This window comes from Coturnix japonica, chromosome 5 (assembly GCF_001577835.2).
Source record: "Coturnix japonica isolate 7356 chromosome 5, Coturnix japonica 2.1, whole genome shotgun sequence".
Classification (NCBI taxonomy): Eukaryota; Metazoa; Chordata; class Aves; order Galliformes; family Phasianidae; genus Coturnix; species Coturnix japonica.
In genome coordinates this window covers 21263955-21288377 of record NC_029520.1, presented here as the reverse complement: position 1 = coordinate 21288377, position 24423 = coordinate 21263955, and the positions used below count along the sequence as shown (strand labels likewise).

Sequence of the window (24423 nt, the reverse complement as noted above, 5' to 3'; positions counted from 1 at the left end):
ATGGGTTACTTTAACTGTTCCTGCTTACAAAAAGAAATCTTTAGATTTAATCCTTTTCCCTGAGCACCCAATGAAGGCACTTTAAAAGGTGTTATACAAAACATCCTAAATCCCAGTCATCACAGACTTTCTCCCATCCTTCTTCCAGTTATAAACAGGCATTAAAATAACTACCCACGTGTGAGGTTACTCAGCAAGGCAAAATATACAGGAGCAACTAATAAGCAGCTCTCACCATCAGTAGGGGATTTTCAACAAAATACTGTAGTTTAACTGCTTATTTTCTATCCACAAGGTTGCCTTCCAAACAAAGCAGGCTATTTTGGAGATAACGAAGTAAAGATTAAAAAGATGCATCCAACTAGCCTCAATTCAAGAAGTTCTGCAGCTGCATCCAAATCTGACTTAAATTATGGATGAATTCAAGAATTAAAAGTTGAGCAAAAAAATTATTGCTAAAGCATGGGTGGCAGATGGAGGGCATGGAGGTCTTCAGTTTGTTTCTTCACCTTCCCCCCTCCCCCCCCCTCCTTTTTTTTTTAATGATATACTGAAGTGGTTGTTTGTGATTCCTAAATTAAGTTATTAGATACTCAACAATGAATTCAGAACCTATCAGCAAGACACCTAGATGAAATTATTTCAGGAGAATGGGAAATCCACACTTGGATGCTAGTGTGGGTTTAAGAAAGATTTAGCATTACAAGAGGCCTGACAAAGCATAGCAATATTTCAGTCATCCTATGAAAACAATTACAGCATCAACTTTGCAAAAGAGTTTGGGGCAAAAGATGCATCAGGGTGAACTGCAGGCACTTTGCCTATCTGAAGTCACACGTACAACATTCATGATTTGTTTCAGGCAGCACATCTTGAGAATATGAAGATGGTAACTTGATGAGAAATCATTATATTCACATTTTCACAATATTTGGATACAAATTAAATGTCAAAGATTAAAACAGTAAGCTGACACAGATCTCTCAGACCTTCTAAACAAGTGCTGCTCACCCTGATCAGAGGGTTCTAAAGGTTCCTATGACTCACAGAGGCTGTCAGCTGGACATAAGGAAGAGCATGCTTTGATGAGGAAAAACTGAGTGACTACTTCAAACTATCTGAGAAGGAAATCTACAAATACTCAACTCTGGGAAGGCACAAAATTGCTTTAATATATTTTAAGACTGCTTTATAAACAGCTGGCATAAATGGATGCTACAGTTACATGGAAATTAGAATATCTATCATTCATGCCATTTACTTAAAAATAGATAGGTGTTCAGTAATATGTATAGGTCAGATAAACAACTGGAACCAAAATTAAGCATCACCTGCCTCAAGTTATTAGTTACTACACATTCAGATAGCGTATTTGCACAGTGCCTCCATTACTGACAGAACTGGCATTTTAATGCGTCCTTGATGGAGCTTGGGGAAAGGAGAGATTAGGAACTCCAGGCAAAACTGACAGAAGCGAGCAACTTCATCGTTTATTTATTTCCATAGTTTACATAGTAATATCCTCAAAGCCTTCACTGGGTATACCTAAAACAAAGGCATATCTCACCCACCTTCTTATGAACAATGTAAATACATTTTTAAGCGCTCTTCCCTCCCTGTTAACTGTACTGCTTCCCTCCTGCTCCCTCCCATCTTACACTTACTTTCCACTCACCAAAGCACAGCAGCATTTCACACTTACAGAATATGACTGAACATGTTTTGGGTACAATTTGCTGATAATGCGTTCAAAAAGGCTCCATGAAAATTCACCTTTTCTATGGATAACAAGCACGCAAGAAGAGCAAGCTCATAGGAGGTATTTATGCACATTACCAATCCTTTTAGGTCTCGGTTATGGAATGTGGAATAAATGGAGCAACGTTAATCCCATTCCTGACCATTTTTAAAGAACAACTTTCCTCATCCAGTCTAAACCTCATGTTTACATTTATACAAGCACATAAAACCAAAGGCTACATTACAGTACCATTCCTAAAATCCCTCCAAAACTTCCTTTCCTTCCACTTGTTATTTAGTGACAAGGCTAAGAGGAGTCTTACCCAGAACACACGGGATTTGAAGTAATCTAAACTACTTCAATTTGCTTTAAAGCTTTAAACACAAGCAGAAGTCAGTAGATTCATGCATGACATCTATTGATAATGAGAAAGAATCTTGTTTTCCAATGTGCACTTTACCTGGTAAGATTCTAGTTTCAAACATTCTCCTCAGTAAAGTACATTAAACTTTATCCAGTACCCTGCTCCAAAATATATAAACAAGTATCCCCATGCTAAAACTATTTAAAAATACATTTCCACATCACTTCAATCACAAAGAACTGTATATACTTACAAAGATATCTATGATTCTGTGATAGCTTATTTTTTCAATATCAGAGGAAATGCATTAGAATATGTCTGGTTTTCACAAGATTGTTTTCTTGAAGATTAAATTAATTTCTCTGCAACTAACTATATATATATACATATATACATACATATATATATATGTGTGTGTGTATATATATATATATATATATATATGTATGTATGTATGTATATATATATAACAAGGCACTTCCAATTTATTTTCAGAAAGAGAGAAAGGAGTACGGTATTTCTTTAGCATATAGTAAAAAAGGTGATGGTGATAGGCATAAGGTCAGAAGATTCTATTCCTGTAAGCTTTCCTTCACACTTCAGACAGAATGTTGCTACAACTTTTCTTAGAAAGTATGATAAGCAGATGTAGAAACTGCTCCATATTTGACATGATGCTGGTAAAAAGCGTTTGTTTCCTGCCCTCTTCTTCCTATACATTTCCTCAGTCAAATAAGTCTGACCTTTTTCATGCCACTGATGTCACAGATAGTAATTCCACCTCAAATTCCCAGAAGGAAGAAAAAAAAAAAAAAAAGTATGTGTTACTAAATATCCTCCTGGAAAAATTCAAGACCACATTCTTTATGTTTTTACTGTAAAGGACATATTTAACACAAACAAAAGCTGAATGGTGTAGAGGCAATCATAGGTAAACCCCTACTAAACAATACCAAGGAAAGGCACTATTCAAGAACACAAAGGGAAGAGCACTGAAGATTCTATTACTTTCTTACATGTGAAAATAGCTTTGTTTTTAAAAGCACAATAAAAAAGAGCTATACAGCAGTAGAACTAGCTCCAATTTAAAACCCATGTTTAGATTTCAGAATTAAAACTTCTGCAAGAAGTCACTCCTGACTTTGCTTTATTAAAAGAGATGGGTAAGGGGAGGTTAGGGGAGCAAGAAGGAAATCAGTTTTAAGAGCAATGCAGTCTCAACTGTAACACTGACATTAATAGCTGAGGAGCAAGACTATTAAACTGAATTCACCTTACTGACCCAAGATTAGAAAAGCGAGGTAAACCCAGCTTAGAACACCATGATAATAACATAAAGAGACTAGGAGGAGAAAATAAGTGTCTGTATCATTCATTTGTACTGCCCTCTAAATGCAAATTACGTTCAAGAAAGTTGTTTGGTTGGTTTGTTTGTTTTTTGAAGTTTCTCTTTTATATGATAACACAATCTGCAGACATTGCTCCATCATCTTCAAAGTGCTTATTTTCACCATCTCCAAACTTTCAATGACCATATGCATACTTGCCACACCTTGTGCTGGAACAGTTTCAACCTGTATCAAGTAACATATTTCTTTAGGTTTAAGCCCACACACAACATAGCCTACTTGCTTTCTTTTCCCACTTTGCCAGAACTCTTCGATGTCACAAACTTCTGAACAGAACTCTCATCATTAAATCTCAGTAAGAGATATAAGCCACTACGAATCACTGCAATGACTGCGCCAATGTCAGCACTACTCTCACAGTGCTTCAGAAATTGAAAGGGATCCTAAAGCAACTGAAAGCTTTTAGCTCCACTACTACTGACTTGCTTCTCACACTGCAAGTCCTCATACAACTTCATTAGATGAAAGTGCAAAGAGAAAGGGCACATTAAGCTGGCAAAACATTTCACAAGCCAGAAATACTTCAGTATTCCACTTGTATAGCTTCATGGTCCCAGCTCCACTCCATAGCCTCAGAGCAGGGACATCACACTGGCTGGAGCTTTAATATTTCACACTTCATTAGAAGCTGATCAAATAGTGACAATTAGGCCTCCCATAACTGTCCATAGTGCAAGCGTTAGGCCCTCAGAGATTATTCATTGGATATTATATATCAAGAGTACTTGGCTCTAAACAACATTACAGATAACAAATGTTGTACTTTATCATCTTCCTCAAGAAATGCACCGGACAATATAAAGAAATTATTTATTACACAAAACTGCACATCTCCCCATCCTGTGGAAGTTAAACTATTGGATAATATTCTCCCCGTAAAACAACTGTTAACAATTCATTTCTTATTCTGAGAGAAACAAAGTGAAAACAGAGATAAAGGCTTTGTTGCAGCCTGTAAAATGCTACTTTAACTCCACGTATTTACTGCATTCTCTGGTGTAAATAAAATCAGAAACTTCTTTTTCAGAATCTTTTGGAAACATAGCTCACGTTAATCTCCATGAACAAATGTGCTTCAGCACTCTGAGCTGTAATTTTCAGCTGTGCATGAAAGCATATATAGCTGTGGCTTTGGAGGAAAATAATTTAAAGCATTGTATAAACTAATACGTATTTGATAATGCAAGTTTAGAAGTTATAAAGCAGTTTAAAAGTTTCAATAAGATGTGCTTCTTACTTATCTCCCACTATCTCACTGCCCGGCCCTGCTGATCATGTGAACTGGTAGTCAATATAAGTTGCTTCATGGCATCAAGGCAAGCTAATTTTGAAATTATCATGGGTCCCCAGAGCTTCCTAGAGAATTGTGAAGCTGCTGTGAAACACAACCACATGCAGAGGCTCATGCTGGTTTCAGAGAATAAATCATCTTTAAGAGAGGCATGCCATCACAACAGCAAAACCTCAGTTTTTGTTGAATTAGAATTCTCATTAAAAAAACATTTTCTTTATTATCCTTACATGTTCTTTGCTAGACTTATTGTTCCAGAACCAAAACATACAATGTTTTTTAGTAAACAATGTTTCTAGACAAATGTTTATCACTATCTACTCCTTTCATTAGGGAAGGCAGTTATTGAAGACTGAAAAACAGGGATTCTTAAAGCAGGCCAGATAATGACAGATGTATGTAGGTATCTAGATGTGACATTGACACATAACTAATATATATATTTTTTTATTTTTTTTAACCTATTTACACATTTTAAAATGCCTCCCATCTTCAAAAGATGTAAGCTATTGACCCCAGTAGCCAACCTAATTCAGTTTAGTTACTCGCACAATAGCAATAAGAGTCAGGGACCGCTAAGTCAATTTAATTTGGGGGCAATTTCTATATATGAATGCTTTTCTGTTGTTAAAACACAAATGAGAACAAATATCCAGATGTCTCAGTGTTATTTACTTTTCTTCTAGTTACCCACAAAATGCATCTTCCAGTTCTAAAGTGTTGCTATAAAGCATACAGTTGTAATTATTACTAATACATAAAACCTGTAGAGAACTACTAAATGGCAAATATAAGACAATTGTGATGCAATTTATCATGGTAAAAGGAAGTAACATAACTCCAAATTGTCTATTAGGTATCTATAACCGACACACATTTACTTGGTCTTGACACAAGGAAATACTCCAGAATACTTATTTATAAGTGCATAGTATAGTCTAAGGAAAACAGAACCTAAAGATTTGCCTAAAGCAGGATGTTTTGGTTTTGTTAAAGTTTCAAAATAACTATATAATAAGTGACAAAATTATTTCATTCTCCCAGCTCCCTGAATGAAAAAAACAATAGTTTCAACATTAAGAAAAAATTCATAGCTTTCACTGATTATATTAATTGCTTTCTTGATGGACTTGTAATTTTCATCGTGTCTTTCACTGAGAGAAATCAAATACAATCCAAAGCACCTGTTTGCCTATACTTATTTTCTCCACTTCAGTAACTTCAGCAGTTATCACAGAAGCTGGGAGAAGATGCGCCTTTAGAAGAGAGTGTTAAAAATACATCTCCCTACCTGTTTCTCACTCAGAGCTGTGATTTTGGCTTGAAGTTCATGAAGCTGTTTCTTCAAATCAGCATTCTGATTAGAAAGAAAAAATATCTGTGAGAAAGATATTCCATTTGTTAACACAGAGTAGTAGCAGGAAGGCTTTTTTTTTTTTTTTTTTTTTTTTTGCATATTATACTACAAATGCAGCACCACTGGATGTACAGCCAATTAAATTCAAGAGGCTCAACAAAGCCTTACTTAAGTTACTGAGTGCAAAAAATCATCAGCGGACCTTTGTAGCACTCGGAGAGAGACAGCTCAGTTTGGAACTCAGATTTCATTAAAACATCCATTAGTGCTCACCACAACATAAAGCACATTTTCACATTCCATCAAGTTTACAAATTAAACAAGAAATGTTTGTCAGTATATAATATGACAGTGTCATATTGTATGCAATAGTACGTCATCTACAGCATGCTCATCTATGCTATTTATGCAAAGACATACATTTGACTACGTTGAACACCAGTAACCATATCTATTAAATCTTAACTGCCACACATGCCAAATGAAGGCTAACATACCTAAGTCTTCATTTCCATATATTTTTATGCCTTAGGCTACATTTAAGAGAATTACATCTGCCTTAACACATCATTCATATCGGCACTTTGCTTACAATAGCATTTTAAGATTTGAAAGCAATAAACACCATTATAAAGATGCAGTCAGAAAACAATTTTTACCAGGACTGTTTCTTTTCTACTAAAAATAATTTTACAAGCCCCAAACAATAACGCACTTAGTTTAAAGCCTGTGAAGCTCTGAAGAAGTGTGACAAGGAAGCAAACCTCCCTGCAATTTTATTCCCCCCCCCCAATTTATGTTATAAACTCTTTACACTAGATTATGTGCGCTTGCTGTACTACACAACACTAAAACATAAGACTAATATTGTTACAGGAACTTCATGCTCAAGACAACTTCCCTGTTTTTATATTCATCTACAATTTTGAAACGCATTATAATCCCAACTCAGTTATTTGGAGATAGCTTTGTCTAACATAAACACAGCCTCAGCAAAACAGGATATTGACTAATCATTCTCACTTTCTCTAGATTCTACTTTATTCATTTTTATCCCGGAATATTAAGAACTCTGAGGCAGTGACCATATTTACTCTTAATGATTCCATGAACTTTGCATGGCTGTTTGCAGCCCTGACATATCTCACTAGACATGAAAAGAGAACCAACTACTCTGTAGGCTAATCATTAGCAGACTTGTCTAAAAAGGAGGAGAAGCAAATTTCTAGCAAGTAAATTTTCCAATAATATTTTACTATGGGGACAGAAGCTCTTACCAGCAAGCCTGAAGTAACTCCCCATTTAGCAAACATGAGCACTCAGTTGCTGTGCAGGATAAACCAAGTCTCTTAACATAGCCACTGAGAAAGAGGCAGCTTTTGCTGTCTATACAATGATCCTAATTATCCAGCTTTGGTAGCTCTGAAACACCACAAGACCAAGTGACCACGCTTCAGATAACACAGTGCCGAAGCTGGATAATTAAGATAGGCAATCTGAATGCAGTCTTAAGCAATGTTCATCATTCAGACAAAGTTTTTTAGAAGGAGGATCCTCTTTCTGATTGTATAATAGTGTTTTTCTTGCCTGAATTATATCTAGAACTTGCAGATTTGGTAAAGAGACACTTCCAGGAGAACCAGAAACTTAATACTTGAGTTGCATTATTGCCTGCAATGGTCCCATGATTTAAAATACTAAGAATGGGACAAAAGGCTCCAAAAAGTCTCGTTGGATTTTCATTTGTTTGTTGGTGTGTACTTTAAAAGAACAATGCAGTCATTTGTTTAAAAGATTCATTCTTAATGGTTTTCTTCTAAAAATTGTGTTAACATGGAACAACATGATGAAATATCTAAAATTCTCAAGCTTCATGCACTGTTATTCTCTCTGTTCTTACGGATAAATATAACAATACAAGATAGATAGTTACCTGCGGATCTTGCTTCATTTGGGCAACCAGTTTCTAGAAAGAAAGAGATGCAAAGATAAAATAAAGACTTACGAAGCATGCCACTGAGCAATTCAAAACCAACATTTTTGGAGAATCTTCATAAGAAAGACACCAAAATACACATTTCATAGTATTTAGTTGCTAGACCTAATCCATAAGGAATCTAAAATATATGGTTTCTAACCCCATTCTTATTACCATAGTAAGATTATTGCATTAAGTCATCACTTCTCTTCCAAAACAGTTCTTGAAAAAGCAATGCCTTTGTAGGACAATTTAAGCTATCTGAAGAAACTCATCTCACAGCCACATCTTCTCTAGAACTTCAGCCGCCTTTGCTTGCAGTCACAAGAAACATGAATCACAGAGAACCGCTGCAAACACAAAAGCTGGTTGTACACTCAGACACAGAACATTTCAGTACCAAGGGACTGCCTGTGTGTTGGCTTGGCTGGTACCACATGGAAGATCCATGTTCAGAAGTGTCTTTGCCACTTTTCTCCCTCAGTCAAAGAGATTGATATAATTGCAGAAAAGATGCCCTCAGCATCCAAGTGAATAGATTACCATTCACTATTCTTTCTCCTTTGCTTCCTTCAAGCAGCTGCAGGAGGATAATGCCTGTTGATAAGCAGGGGAGTTATCAGGCTATCACTGAAGACACCTAGAGCCCAGAATGAATAGGCAATGAACCACCCTCACCCCTACTCCCAAACCAAATCTCCTCCTTGGTTACAGATACATTTCATCACATTACGTTGTTCCTAGAAAGTAAAAGAGGAACACAGCAAAATCTGTACTGCTTCTCCAGTACCAGGAAAAGGAGTGAGGGAGAGAAAGCAAACAAGAAAAATGTTTATGTCCACCTGCATTAATATTACTCAGACAACTCAGAATTGGCCAATGCATTTTTTTGAAATGCATTCCATTTCACAGCCCAGATGTGATATTAATCAGAAAAAGCATAACACACAAATGTGCCCCAATAGTAGACAAGAGCAAACATGGTCATCAGTTGAAGTACTGCACAAGCATAGTGTTGTCTCCCACCTTTCAGAAGTTTACAGCTTGGATGACCTCAGTGAAAGATATCTTAGGCTCAACAGATAGTAACAAACTTTTCTTCTGTTAATCTGCTCTAATTACTTTCTGAATTCAAGAAAACACTCCAAATTCTGTAACAATATGTTCCAAAGTTAAACTAGAATGCTCTAATGTAAAAGGACCTCCTTCTTTTGAACCTGCTTCCAGTAAATGCACACATGAAAGTAAGTGAAATTATGGAAAGCCATTCTCGACTGTTTCTCTACTCATTTTCATACCACATCTATTCACGCCTTTCATATTTCAGATTGCGAGTCTCCCCATGCCCCAATCATCCTACTGCGTTGCTCGTTTTTAGCACTGCTCCCTGTAATTCTCTCATTCTTCTACATCACTTATAAACAAGGGGATTAGAACTCCATACAACATTCAAGCAGTCTGTACTGCAAGAACTGCCTGCTAATAGCTAATTCAGTCTGTTATTGCAGATGTAAGACAGACAGCTTTTCCAAGGTGCATCACTTTGGCATTTATCTACACTCAACATTATTGCTTCATCATTCAGTGTTAGGGGAAGTTGAGGTGCTACACTAGCCTTGCACTCACATGCTTCACTCAGTTTTCCTCAGTGTGTTCCATATTAGAGTGCGTTCCATAATAGAGTTTGACAAACAAAACTGTTAGGTTTTTTTACACATACAAAGTTACCGTACAGTCTCAATCAAGACATTACATTTAGTGGCTGTAAACAGTTTTTAACTTATTTATGGAGCATGCAGTACTGCATTATCCCAATCACAAGAAAAACATATGTTAAAATCAAGGTTTTTAAAAAACACACAAACCTTTTTGCTAAGAAATGAAAAGAGAAAGGATTCTTTAGCTTCTTTCTGCTCATCAGCTCAAAGACCCGTCCACAAAGCCCACCCCACCTGTGCGAATAGCTAAATATAGTTCCTCTAACACCTCTTGTGATCAAAACTACAAAGAGCAGAGTGTTTCAAAATAACCTTAATTAAGTCAACGCAGTAGCAGAATGAACTACTTAGAGTTGATGCATCTTCTCAGGACAAGTAACACAGCTGGTCATGGATGGCATCTTAATATTAAAGTTGTACCCTGATATAGCAAGTGACCTGGACAGATTTCCCTTAAGGATCTTCTGCTAAAGAACTAAACACCTAATTTGGTAGCTTAAGATGCGCTCTGTCAAATACGGAGCATCAAAGTGTTAGAGTTCTGAAAGTGAACGGGAATAGGCAGGAAATAAGGAGCAATTCTACAAACAAAAATGCAGTCATACCAAGCATCACTTTCTACAGCTACGTAAGCAGTCATGACAAGTGACATGCTGCATCAAGGAGAAAAAGCTGGGAGACTTTGTTCACACAGAAAAGAGCTAAGCTCCATCACAGACGCCTGCCCGCCACGTACAAGAGGAGGACAAAATGTGACTACATTTATCTTCCAAGCACCCTTAGAAAAAAAATTAGATAAGTAAAAGAAGACAAGGAAGTCAATTATGCAGAACTTCTGTAGCACTGCCAAAAGAAAGGCTATATTGTACTTCTAAATTTAAGAATTGAAATGTATACAATACATTAAAACGTTTCATTTTGAGATTTTTTTGGTTGTGCCAAAAGAGAGTTAACATTTATGTTGGTGGCCATTTGAGCAGCAGAGCAGCAACCACTTATAAGCAGCTCAAGAAGACTTTATGAAGCACCAACATGTTGCTGTAAGCGTTATTTCTCATTGTAAATGCTTAGACTTGTTTAACCCTAGTAATTGGAATCTACACAGTCGTTAAGAAGTAAACAATCTTCTGATATAACGGCTCACAGTCGCACCTTCTGAAAGAAAATTTAATTGAAGTTGATTTAAGTGCAGATCTCACTTCTCATGAGGGCTGGCCACAGCAAAAGCAAGTGAGACCAAAATATCTTTTATGTCATCAAAAAAAAAAAAAAAAAAAGTAGTAGCCTTCAACTGTTTCTGACCTTCATTCCTTTTCTTCATCATTATTGTGAACAGATATGAAAGCTTATTAAAGTTTTGTGCTCTTTTTTTTTTTCATTAACTTAGGAGTAAAGGGAAATAAAGATAACACGCGAGAGATAAATGCTGTTATACTAACACAGTCATGACTACCATTCTGCTCGCCATACAGCAGACAACATTTGGAAAAGGTTACTTATTGGCCTTAACTATTTTAATGCCTACATCAATGCCATGGGTAGTTTCTGAATTCTATTACCTCCATAAAAGGTTGTTTTGAAGCTTTGAAGGCCTTGGAGTTTGAGGAGAGCAAAACACTTGTCTTTAGTTCGGAAGTTAACCTACAGTTTTTTTGAACATTTTTCTCCTCAACCGCAAGTTTTATCTTTGTTAAAGCAGACATAACTTCATTTAACTAACTCATCCACCCACTCAAGTTCTTGCTCTATGCTCATCACCGCAACAATTAGTGAACAAGTCATCTGATGACTTGTCCAAACAAGTGTTCTAGGTAACCTGGAAATATTTTCCAAAATTTGTACAACTGTAACTTTCTTTTATCCATTGTGTAACAGCTGCGAGTTTCACGGGTCTGAAAGAAATGCTTGAGAAATACTTGGAAAACTGTCTCTAGAAAATGATTCACTGATAAATCTAATGTTACCCTGGGTTTACAGAGTATAACTATTCCGCTTCAAACATTTTTGAATTATTTAAAATGCTCACGTCTTCTTACATTTGCTTGAAAAGTTCCCTTCCCAACTTAACATTGGAATTAGCTGTAGAATATCAGAAAATCCTTCCAGACAGAAGCTACTGAACACAGTTTTATTTCGGAATTTTTTTTTTTTCTAATCACTGCTAAAATATATCCCAAAAAATCCCCACCCACAGCCTGATGTGTATATTTTTCTACATTTGCTAACAACAACAGGTGGTGGGTCAAAAAACAGAAACTACGAAATCCTAAAGCAATTTTAAGCTTACAAAACAATTACTATCATAGCTGTCATGGTATTACCTATTAATGCCATTAGTTGTAGTGCTATCAGAGATACTGATGTTGCTATTACTTAATAATATAAAGCAAGAAGGAATACAAATTACCTGGTGAACCTGAATTTCCACTTTCAGAGCCTCCTGTAGAGTCTGCAGCTCCATTCTCTACCTTCTCCACTTTCTCTAGATATGTCTTTGCTGATTCCAGTGCCTTTAGTTCCTGGTTTCCTCTCCTCACCAGTGCTATAGAAACAAACAACAGAAAAAAAGTTTTGCATTAGTTAGTAAAAGACAGAAGTCAGCTTGAAAAACAGGAAAGAAAAAAAACAGGAATTCAGTGAACTATATTAAGCTACAGCTTCCTACCCTAAACACACGGGAACACAGGACATTTAATTAAGAGCTGTATAGAACGCCTTCCTTGGTGTAGTTTAGCCAAATGCACTGCTTCTCACATACCCCAGAGTTGACATCCTTGTCCTCTATCTTAGTTTGCAGGCAACTATTTCCTTCCAATATTTCACTGCAGTTGCATAATAAACTAAAAAACCACTAAGAATGTTTAAAAAAATAAAGATCTGCATAGGCAAGACAATAAATTTGCAACCCAAATGACAATAAATTGTTAAACGGTATGTACAGCATTAACATACTTCCATGATACTTTAGAGCTATTTAGATGGGATGGTCTGTGTGCTATTAGACACAACAACATAACATAATAATAAAACAGTGCCTAAAGTTTGTGCTGAGTTAGTCACCTTCTATTTTGAAGGAACAGAAGATAGAAAACACATTGTATTGAAAAACATAAAGCATTAAATCCTCTGCTGTTTCTAGTGGAATTCTAGTAAGCATAAATTCACCATCTTTAATTGTACTTCAAAAAATTGAGTCCTCCCAACCTCTGAGATGGAAGAACACTATAATCAGTATTTCTAGAAGCCTCTAAAGCTGGACAAGAGATTTTTGTCCAGAAATACATTTAAAGTATGAGATTCTAAAGCAGGATCAAGATTCCCACCTTTATCCAATATGCTCAAAACTCAATGGAACTTGTATAAAAATTGGACTAAAGATACCTGTATTGCAATGTATTTATATACATAAGCATAAAATGCGTCAGAAACTACCATACAGCAATCTTTCCATACAGACATCGCACATGAAAGAACTGTTGGAGTGTTAAAGTACTTCTAAATTTTCATCTTTGGAAAACTGCTCACAATTACCACACAGGTACTGTCAGCTCAGATCTTGATAATGGGACTTCAAACTGTCAAAAGTCTACTGACAACTTAGATTAGGCACTTAGACTACGAGAAGAGAGTAATTCTTTAAGTTAAGAATTTTCTTTTGATGTTGCCCATGCACAGTGAATACCGAAGTGTTGGAAGAGTCCAAGTTCCTGAAAATAATGTTTGGGTTTTTTTTCCTGTTTGGGCAGTTTTAAAGCCAGCCTTGCTTCTCTTTGCAAACAGCATTGCATTACTAAGGAAGACTACTGAGGGTTTTACAAAAGCATTATATTCCAGCTCATTCTTTCTCCACGCCACTCGCCAGCACCTTAAATTTACTTATTTAAAGGCCTGATCAGACTTTTGAGACAACACTTGGAATGACCTTCTGCAAGGATCTCTCCCACGTGTGGCCCAGAAGAGCTAAAACGGCTGCCTTTGCAGCACCGCTCTCCATAAAATTGTAATTTGTACCAAGGGATACACACAAACTACATATAGTTCCCTGTTCTATTACCACAAACCTTAATGAGAAAACAGAATCCTGGATTAGTACCTCCAGTCACAGGCAAGAACTACAGCGTGCATTAAGTCCCCATCACTGCAGTTTCAAAAGAAATCATGCTAAAGAAAACCACGTGGGAGAGTGACTAATGAAAACTGGAGCCCACTGCTGAGGCAAAAAGTATTTCATAAGCCCTGGAAATTCCATTTTGAGGTAAAGGTTCAGGCAGGCATGAACAAAGTCTCTCTCAGTGAGTCTCCCATGCACAAGATAGCACTCGTGATAAACAGTGAGTATCATTCTACAGCTACATGCTAACTCTAAACAGAAGAAAAAGTCATCTCAGAGAACATCAGAAATGTACGTTATTTTAACACACGCTTGTATAGCCCAGTACTAAAATTATGTAGTACTTCCTCCACAACACACAAAGCCTAAGCAACTACCATTAATGAATAAAAAATAATACAACTTCATTTCATAGACACCTTGAGCAGCTGGCCCATAGCATAGCAGAGCAGACCTCTAAGGTCCCTTCCAACCCAAACCATTTTATGGATCCCCTCATCCAGTGCTCTCATTACAGACTCAAAGCAACTCGTTTTTGCAGTATCATTTACTTCCAGTTACCTTCTGCAGGCAAGGTTGCACTGAAGGACATATTAAGCATAGGGAACAACATTCTCTCTTCAAAAACCAGGTGCTCCATATGGAAGGAGGAGAAATGAACAGTGCTTCATCAGCAAAGCCTGCACAGTAAGGAATGGTCTTGTGCCATCACCTTCTCTGCCAGCTGCTGCAGTTGTCACCAGCAGCACCACTGTCCTCCTTTGTAAAAAAGGCCCAGGATTGGCAATTACTGGGAACTGTGCTCAATCACAGACAAGATACCACATACTTGGAATGGCATCCAAGCTGAGGCACACATCACCATCATCTTAAATATGAGGAAACAGGCAAAGGGCTATGAAGAATTTATTAGGAGGTTCTGAAACATCCCGAGCATCCAACCCATTACAGGTGGGAGGGAGTATGGAGAACACATTAAATAAGACATAAGATGATCATTTCTAAAAATCAGTCAAGTTGCCAATTTATAAAAAGGAAGTGTATGTGGTTGCATAAAGCACTGCAGAAAACACACTTGCAGCCTTCCTCTAACAACCAAGTTATCCCTGGCTGAAATTCCCCTGAAGCACCTGAACATTTTGTCAGTGTTAATTAAAAAAAAGTGATCATTCTTTATATCTGGCAAATCCTAGATAGCTCTTTTGTTTGTTTTTTTTATGTAGAATAACATCTAAAGGGCAGCTGGTTAACTACTACCTGCACTTCTTTCAAAAGCAGGTGCAGATCTACCCAGACTAGTGGTCACGCATTCCTAAGTGCAAAAATCCTCAATATCCTTGAGCTTTTATTCCTTCAGACTCAGCTTCCAGGGGAGATGTAATAGCTCATGACCAGCAGCATTATGAACTACCTACAATATCACTTTCTAGAATGTATAAAATTATCCCTGGATTAATCATAAAATGTATTCCATTTCCCACTTTACTCTTCTGATGGCAAAATTATTATTTTAATTAAAATTCTTGTCGGTGATTGAAATTGCATGGACTGGTTGGTCTGCAAACAGCCTTCATCCCGTTCATTTCTAAAACATGCAAATGCCTCGTTAGCGCTAGAAGCAGGGGCTTCCAAAGGGAAAACAGGACTGAGGAGCACTTGCATCTCTTACACATCCAGACACACTTTCAAGCCTCAACCAGGAAGAACACTGACAGCAAGACATAAATTTGACACTCCTTGGATTAATTTCAACTTTGGAGACAGCGGTCCTCCAGTCAGTTTCTCACTGGCACAAATTTGTCAGAAATAATCCCGTATTTCAGATGTGATCGCCTCAATTTCATACAGATAAAGTGCCACTATTCACCTCAGTTAAAGCAGCTTGGAGGTTGCATGTTTATACAAAAACATTCAGAAACTGAATGAATCTTGAGTCATGTAAGTGCATTAGCGCTTCTCTATTATTATCTCTATTAAAAAAGAAAAATAGAATCCGCTGCAAAAACCCTAAAATATCATCAAGATATTTAAACTATGGCTATTTTGGAAAGTACAATGTGACTTATATACACATATGCACATGTTAAAATATAAAAGACGCGCAAAAAAGCTATTAATTACTGCTCTGCATATGGAGGGAAACTAAATAATTCAGGATTTTAAGCAAAAGTCTTTCTGCACTCAAAATCCCTTCAGATAAACTTATTTTTCACATTGCACAGAAAAAAATATATATTTTTGGATAGCTAAAGTTAAATGTCTATTGTACTTACAGACTCTCAGGTCCAAATCTCAGCCCTGCAGTGAATTTATTTATAGGACTGAGGCTTCCATCAGTAACGTTTACTTTTTAAGATCTAATTTCTCAACATAAGAATAGATAGGATTTCAGTTTCAGTAAGCATCAAACTTTTCCAGGAATGGATGCCAGCTCTTTATATTGGCTATGCTTAGGTAAACCATCCCAGCTCAGGAAAGAAGTACTTACCAGTTTTGAGGAAGTTATTCCCTTCAGGTTTCTACCCCGTCCTACAAAAGAGGAAAAAGAAAATAAAAAATGATATGACCAACACGTTTGAAACTGAAAAAGAAAATTCAAAGACTTGGAAAATTTGGGGTCTTTTGGGGTTTTCCTGTTTTTATTGATACAGAAAATAAGTATAAAATAACTCTTGGAAAGACAACTTCTTTCTCATAGTGAGGAAAGCCAAGGAGACCTCTGATTCTAATATGGATTAAAATATTGACTGATCACTATCATTAGGCAAATAAGAGATCACAGGTACAAGCTTCCCTAGTTCTGTGCAAGGTCTGTGTGCCTTCCCTGCAGGAAACAACTCTTCTCCATCACTGGAAGATCCAAGCCACAAGCCCTGCCAGCTGTCGTAGCTCACTGTGATAAGGTTGCCAACCTCAGGCACGTGCCCACCTCCTGCTCGAGGTTCAGCAGCATGAATACAGCAAACCAGGTGGTGTGACAGCCCAGCCACCAGAGCTCAAAGCCCAGAGCACGAGCATAAACCAAAATCAATGACAGTTTAAGCTAACATGCTGGGTCATGAACTGCAGAGGCCGAGAAGACACACTACCCGATATGCTGCGATATGGGAAGAGCATTTAGCAGCACAGAGAGGTTGGGTACTACTTAAATCATCCTCATATGAATCATAAAAACTTGAGTCAGACTCCTAAAAAGATAGCTAAAATATAAACGATACCTCATTTGCTCAATTTATTTGCTAAAAAAAACCTTCAAAATACTCCCATTTTCTAGTAAAATACTAGAATATCCATCTATTTTAAGCTCTGACCCCACAGTCAGCAAGACCTTTATAGCAAGGTCTCCATCTGCACACATCACTGCAGAACTGGGTTGAAGCCCCAGCCACGCAAAGGAACAGCCGCAGCCCATGCTCTGAAAATACAAAACCTAATTCCGCCCTCATGCAAGTACTGGGTTTTTCCTGGCACCTCTGCTTCATTTAGCAGAGGATCAACTTAAAGAATAAAGTATCTGTTGAACAAATTCAGTCTCAGTTTGCATGGGTTTCTCATTTATCTAAGCTCTACGGCAAATTCAAAATGGGTTTCCTCATAAGTAGTACACTAGTGGGAGCTGTATAAAAACTTATGCTGGTACCGGTGAGTTTTCCTAAACAGAGAAACAAAGAGCAAATATCCCTGCCTGCTAATCCCAAGCATCTTGAACAGACTTTCCATCGCTCTTCATATTTTTATAGCATCCTATGCACTAGCCCTTACAATAAGCTGTCAAGTGGTTCAACCTCTATCACCTCCCATGTAGAGACATGGAGACTTCTCAAATGTGAGGTGGGATGCCACCTTCTTTGGTTTTGATCCCAGGTCATCAATAGCATAAATATCTCTTCCTCTGCACGGTAGTTGAACCCCTATAAGTCCTTCACTGAAACAACTCTACCATCCATGCCAGTTAGACTTCTTTTTTCTTTAAAAGGAAGAACAAGAAAAGGGTAAATTAATTAGAAAACCGCCCAGATTTCCCACATTTGCCTGTCTGATACAAACAATCTCCAGATAACAAAGTTTAGTAATTTTTAAGGCAGCAGATGTAGAAATAATGCCACTTTTGTCTAGTCAAAAGTGATAGCAAGTAGGGATGAAAATATGGTCAAGACAAATGTTCTCTACAGGGCATCATTATCTACCTTGAAGGCACAGCTTTCTCTAGCAATAGTAAGCGCTGAGCATGACCTTTAATTTCCTCTTAATAAATACATTCATGTATCCTTAAGTCTACCACATGGCTCAGGACGGCTCTAACTCAATACAGCTGAGGGCTATTGCACAAAGAGATTCCAGCCCTCAGGGGATAGAGCTTCCATAGCTAACAGACTTCCACTTGGCAACAGAGAACCCAAGTAGCAATACCAAAGGTGTCAGCACAGCTTGCACGTTCCTAATAACAGTCACTGCTTTGAAATTAAGGACCTGTCAGTCCAGTGGCTTATTTCAAAAGTAGAATTCAACTGCGCCTCACAAAGCCCTAATGAGTCAGTGGAGCATGAAAATTCAAAACCCAAAATCAAAAACTTGCCAAAAAACAGATTGTGACCAACTAAATCCATATAACCTCAGTTGTCAACAAGACTATCGAAGCCAACCCAGAAGAGCATTAATGGAAAAGATACCAGATAGAATCTGCTTCTATTGAGCAAATTAGATTATTTCTCATTCACGGCAAGAAGACATACACAAGTTGGCACCGTCTCTTAACTCTCACTACAAAACACACTAGAGAATTAAAATTAAACAGCTCGCAATCACTCGTATTAATAAAGAAGAGGGTTTTTTAGCTGTTACTTTAATTAAACTGCACCCAACTGGTCCAAATATCTTAATAAAAAGTAGCAAGTCACATTTTTAAGTCAGTAAACCAGATTTTCAAGACTTGATTGCATGTGACCCTTAGCAATTTGAGGTAACTATGAGCCTGGCCCTGCTCTGAGCTACAGGGTAGAACCAGGTAACCTCCAAGGTCCCTTCCAACCTGAATTATTCTGAGTTTGTAATGTAATACAAAAAGAAGCATTATTTTTGCAGCTCCTTTTCCTACACAACGGCTCTGGATATTTACACTCTGGTATGATTTCCAGAAAACGCTTCACTTGTAGCCAAACAAATTTTGATACGCATATATACACACGCTTGAAGTAATAAAAAGATTAAAATAAAGGCTTTTAACCTTTTCAGCATTTCTAGACAACACATGTAAGGGAAAATACACTGCTATTACCAAAACAATCATATTCTGCAGATCAACTTTAATCTGTTTGAAACCTGTGAATAAAGAGAGAAGTTAAAACACAAAACTCCTGCGTGCAAGGCTTGGTAGCCCCTGAGGATTTCAAAAGAGCTACACATGATGGTTAAATGCTTTTGTAAACAGCACCTGTAGATCTAAGAATAGTTAATGCTAAGTATCTGTACATTAAAATGTTTGGTCACATCAGTCAGACGCTGGTCTTGAAGTTATACAATAATGCTTATGCTACTGTAACCAGAGACTCATTTGGGGAAAAGAAGTAAGATATGGACAAATACTTCTAGCCCTTTCCAGTTAGAATCTTTCCTAACTCTGAAAACCAGCACTGTTATACCATGGATACATAAAGTTTCTGATCAAAGTTACATACCACACTGATATTTAATCCCATCATTTCTTTTTTCTTTGCCAACAGGACCTCTAACTTGTTCAGAGCACAGGACGGACACTGATGTAAAATGACTGGCTTCTGTACAAAGGAAATTTTGACATCTTCTCACGATTCAGAGCATTGCTTCATAATACTAAGCTTAAACCTCAGCACCCTTCCCAAAAAACACACTGCATAGAGAATGTTTCATCTTCTCTGACCGACCCTCCTCTGTCTTTATATGCAAACTCTTCCAAGCAACTGTATAATTTTTCCTTTAGTAGAAAGGCTTCCCATATACAGAGAATGCTATCAGCATATTCTAGAGTAACAAGTCATATATGATACTTCACAGTGATTTTCAAGTTAAAAACAGGAAAACTTTATGTTCCTTAAAAGGACAGGATTTCTATAGCCTCAAGGAAGAGACAGACCAACCACAGCACAGATGGGATACACAAGCTCTTTTAAATAACTTAATAACTGAGTGTTCACATTCCAAATATCCCAGTAGTTACATAGGTGCTGCCACTTCCATGACAAAAACCACACCTCCTGCCCCAGCAGCATGGACCAGGCAGGCAGGCAGCAAGCTCTTAAATCAGATCTCTCTGTCCATACCATGGAATGGGCACAACTTGGAGTTTAAAACACCAAAAGCCTATTTGGTTGGGGGATTGATTGACTTGCTTTCTCTAAAACAGTTTGGAAAACCATCAAGTGGAGCAGATCCATAAGCTACGTGGCTTTGCAACATTTAACCCGCACACAAATACACAACACCCTTTTCTTCAAATACTCTCGGTGTATTTCTCAAATCAGAGATGCATATTCTAAAGCCACTTGAAAGAGAACAAAGTTAGCATAGATTCATTCATCAAAGATCAACCATTTAACCCACCTTTAAAATAAAACACTCAGCCTCCCACTTTTTGCTCACATCTACATTTCCCCTTTACAGGTAAAATGTTGCCATCTAAAAAACAAAACAAATCTCCTGCATTAGTACATCCTTCCATACGATAAATAAGGCATCCATGATTTTAAGAGGAGAAAAAAACCCTCAATAAAACTAAGCCAGAGAATTACAGAAAGTCCTCCTGACCTATGACTACAGGTAAGAACAGAAAAAGTTCTTCCTGAACAGCTACCAAGGGCCCCATGTATTTCCCATATAACCCTTCCTAACATTCAAGAAGTTACCACAAATACAGCTCTTGTTTTTGTGCCCACGGCAATACTACCAAGAACATGAAGCCTCCCTCTGCTCAGTGAATCACTGCTTCCAGCTGAACACAAAACCACCTTCAGTGCAGCACGGCTAAATTCCTGCTCACGTACAGTTGCATTACCCCAACTTGTACGTTGGTAAACTTCTTTGCTGCTCAAGAGGCATCGTTTATCTACATACACATCAAAAGGAGGCCCCACTTCTAATTAAGACTAAATTTCTGGTTATCAGCAGTGAAAAACCAAAACTCTCATTGAAGAAGCCAGTAGTTATGGAATTTTACTTCATTTTCCCAAAAATGAAGATGCAAATCTTAAAGACAACTTTGGGGTCAGATTCTAGATATTTTTGCTGCACTCTACGACATCCCATCAAGTTGGAATCGGGCATTTTTGCTCATTTTAAATACAGCTTATCAATTAAACTGTCTTCACCCTTAAAATAACATTTTTTGTAGTCTCAAAACTTTATTTTAAACTTTCAAAGCCTTTACCAAGTATCCATCTTTTTCCTCCTTCAGGTGTATGGAAGGTAAATCCACATTAGAAGGATCTGCCTTCCTGGCTGTACAGCCCACACAGTTTTGTTTCAACATTTAAGAACAATTCCAGAGGGGCCTTATTTGGAGTCATCTTGTTTGACTGGTTTTTTAGATAACACGTCTAGAAAAATCATTATCATCTGATTTTCTCAAGGTGCGTTAGAAAATTCTCATTCCCCTGGTAGAGAGGTTTCTGCCTTCCTTTTATAGTCCCATGTCTGAAGCCTACTTGGGAAAAGGATATGGATGGGCGAAGGTATTGCAAAGAGCAGAGAAAACTATTCTCTTGGAAGAACAGAGTTTGATACCAAGTAATCCAAGTAATTGCTTTAATAACTGAAGATACAGCAAGGAGAAAAATTAAGAAAACTGCTCCAGTTTTTATTGTAGTGTTTTTCTCTCCAATTCCATTAAGAACAGTGGGATCTCCAACTTCCCGTTTTATTCACTGAAACATGACGGAAAAATTTCATACTGAGTGCCAGCCTTTTTCCTTTTCTAGCAACCCACTTTATCTTGGAGAGAACTGGCTTGCGGGAATTACATATTAGTGAGGCAGAAGAGTTTTGGGAGAGGTCCAGAGTACAACGGGAGCTGATCCGGGGAGTGCTTGCAGGGCTGTGGGCAGGAAACAAAACTGGCAGCATCTCGGCTACCGCTGGCAGCGCTGAGCGCTTCTCAGGGGGCAGCTGGGGGTGCGTGTAGCCCCCGCCTGGGCGAGCTGCTCCTTGAGTCCTGTTGGTCTCCTGGGGGTCATCAGGGGAAAAAACAGAATCAAGCAATAACAACAACAACCAGAAAAACAGCTAGCAGCTCAACCACAAAAAAGGGCTGTTCAAGGACTCTGGCCTGCCATTTCCACAGCACACAGTGCTGTTAGCTCCATCTGCCACCAGGGGGAAATGCCAAACAAGTGAAAAAAGTTAGAGCAGAATAATAATGATGAGGAATAAAATTGGAGGGGAAAAGAAAAAGAAAAGAAAAGAAAAGAAAAAAGTCAAGAAGAAGAAATAATCGTCCCTCTACCCTCTTCCCCATCACACTACACGTTCCCACTGTAGTTCAGGGGAGGAAAAACTCTGCTCAGCAGCACGGCTTTTAGGGAAGCAGCAGCGAAAGTGCTAAAACATAAAAGAAGCATTAACCAGCAGCACCAGCTAACTTTCAGTTTCAGTGTCAGCACAGTGACTGCAAATCAATTAAAGTTTTCTTAGAGCTGGCATTCTGATGAAGAGCAAAGTTTCAAGATTACAAAACTTAGAGAACAGAGATAAAAGAACATGAATTTTTAAAGGACCGTTCAACAGGAACATGCGAATTAATTTATTTAAAGTGAATACATATTTTATAGAAAAAAAAAATCACTCCTCTTTTCAGAAGACTTATTACATTTATACAGAATCCCAGGAGCCTGGACTTTTGTTGCCGTCGAAGAGATTTCAGAACAGCAGGGGTCCCATTAGACACCCTGTTTTTCTCCTACCTTATAAATATCGCCTGTACACCATTTCCATGGTTACAAAGTATAGTGAAAACTACTTAAAGAGGATATCAGTTATGGGAATAGATCAGCATTAAATATATTTTGATAAACGTCAACTTGTGTGCGACAGGAAACAGGCAATTATACGTGGCATTTTAAAATTAATGAACAGCAAACTGGAATGGGTAAAACGTGCTCAACAAAGAAGTTTAGCACACATTTACAGGGTAAGAAAGAGATGAGCTCTGCTATCACAAGGATTTGGAGTTTAAAGCATCACAGGGTGAGAATCACAAGGAGCAACAGGGAGACTCTCAGCAGCAGATGGATGGAGATTAGCTACACAAGCTTCCACTGATGTTACCCTACCACAAATATCAGACAGAAGCTAGGTACATAAGTTATAAGAAGCAAACAGTCAAAATTCAGATGCATTGTGATTAGTGATTATATGGCAGGGTACCTCACAGCAACAGATAATCTCTTATACTTCTATATTTATGGAACGGTTTCAAAAATCAGATACTGTACTTTCAGTAAAGCTCCTCTCAGTGTGCCCCTGAAGCCTGCTAACAGACTGATTCTTCAAGCATGCATGAAGAAAGATTAAACCCCTTGATGTACTGTTAGTCTAAGTAAATCCCAGCCCTACTTAGAGTTTATGGGCCATCCTTCAGTTTCTCCACTTTCATTTCGCTTACCCTGCAGCTGGCACACTCCCCCATGCAACTGATCTATCTGCCCAGCTCTCCCTCCCTCACACTGCTCCAATGGCTAAATCCCTCCTTTCTGGGGGCAGGGAGGGTGTCACACTGCAGGAAGCAGAACAAGTCACTGACAGGTCTGGGGAGCACCAGCACAAGCTGAAGCACTGGATGAGGGGCAGAAATGAGAGCACCTTCTTCCTTCCTTCAGCAGTCGCAACTCCTATCCTGTGTACACCAAGTACGAAAGCCACACCTTGTTGCTTTTACTTTTGTTTTAAACTGCTGCAATCAGAAGTCATCTTTCACTTTCACCACCTTGTCACAAGTATGGCTGGCAAGTTCGTTTTTGATCATCCAGTGACATAAACCTGTTCTTTTCACTTTGAGCCCAGATGATCTACAGGATGACTCAGAAAAGAGGTATCTGAATCTTGCTATGTCACTGAGCCATCATCACTATCATCACTAGAGCACTGAAGACAACAACTCTGTCGTTGTTTACTTTCTGCTAACAGACTGGGTAAGAGGCTCACTGAGAAAATATTTAGATATATTCACATGCAACCTGTAAAGTTTTTGCTGTGGGTCAACTTTCAAATCAATATGTTGGAACAAGTATATGTCCAGACATCCTGTCTGCCACAGTTCTTAAGAGAAGTTGACCTCTTCAGCTTAACTGTTAGCTTATTTTTAATGCATATACTGAAACAATTTCATATACATACAGAATAAATGTGAAATTTTGCTCCTAATGTACATTTGCATGATCTATATTTAATGACACTGCAAAGTACTTAAAAGAATACAGAAGCTCTCT

The 24423-nt window shown here is 37.9% G+C and overlaps 1 protein-coding gene across 13 annotated transcripts in view; it reads right to left on the bottom strand.

The window, feature by feature from the left end:
* PHF21A (PHD finger protein 21A) overlaps positions 1-24423 on the bottom strand; it is a 119839-nt gene that overhangs the window by 73552 nt on the left and 21864 nt on the right. For 9 of the 13 annotated variants that reach the window (XM_015864375.2, XM_015864376.2, XM_015864387.2 and 6 more), the window contains 4 exons: positions 16458-16498; positions 12266-12400; positions 8096-8128; positions 6097-6183 (listed from right to left, as the gene is read on the bottom strand). In XM_015864375.2, the coding sequence (XP_015719861.1) occupies positions 6097-6183; positions 8096-8128; positions 12266-12319 (174 nt within the window). In that variant the 5' untranslated portion in view covers positions 12320-12400; positions 16458-16498. Of the gene's footprint in view, positions 1-6096; positions 6184-8095; positions 8129-12265; positions 12401-16457; positions 16499-20545; positions 20567-24423 lie in introns of those variants that run through there. The other 4 variants (XM_015864388.2, XM_015864385.2, XM_015864386.2 and 1 more) reach the window with 2 other exon arrangements.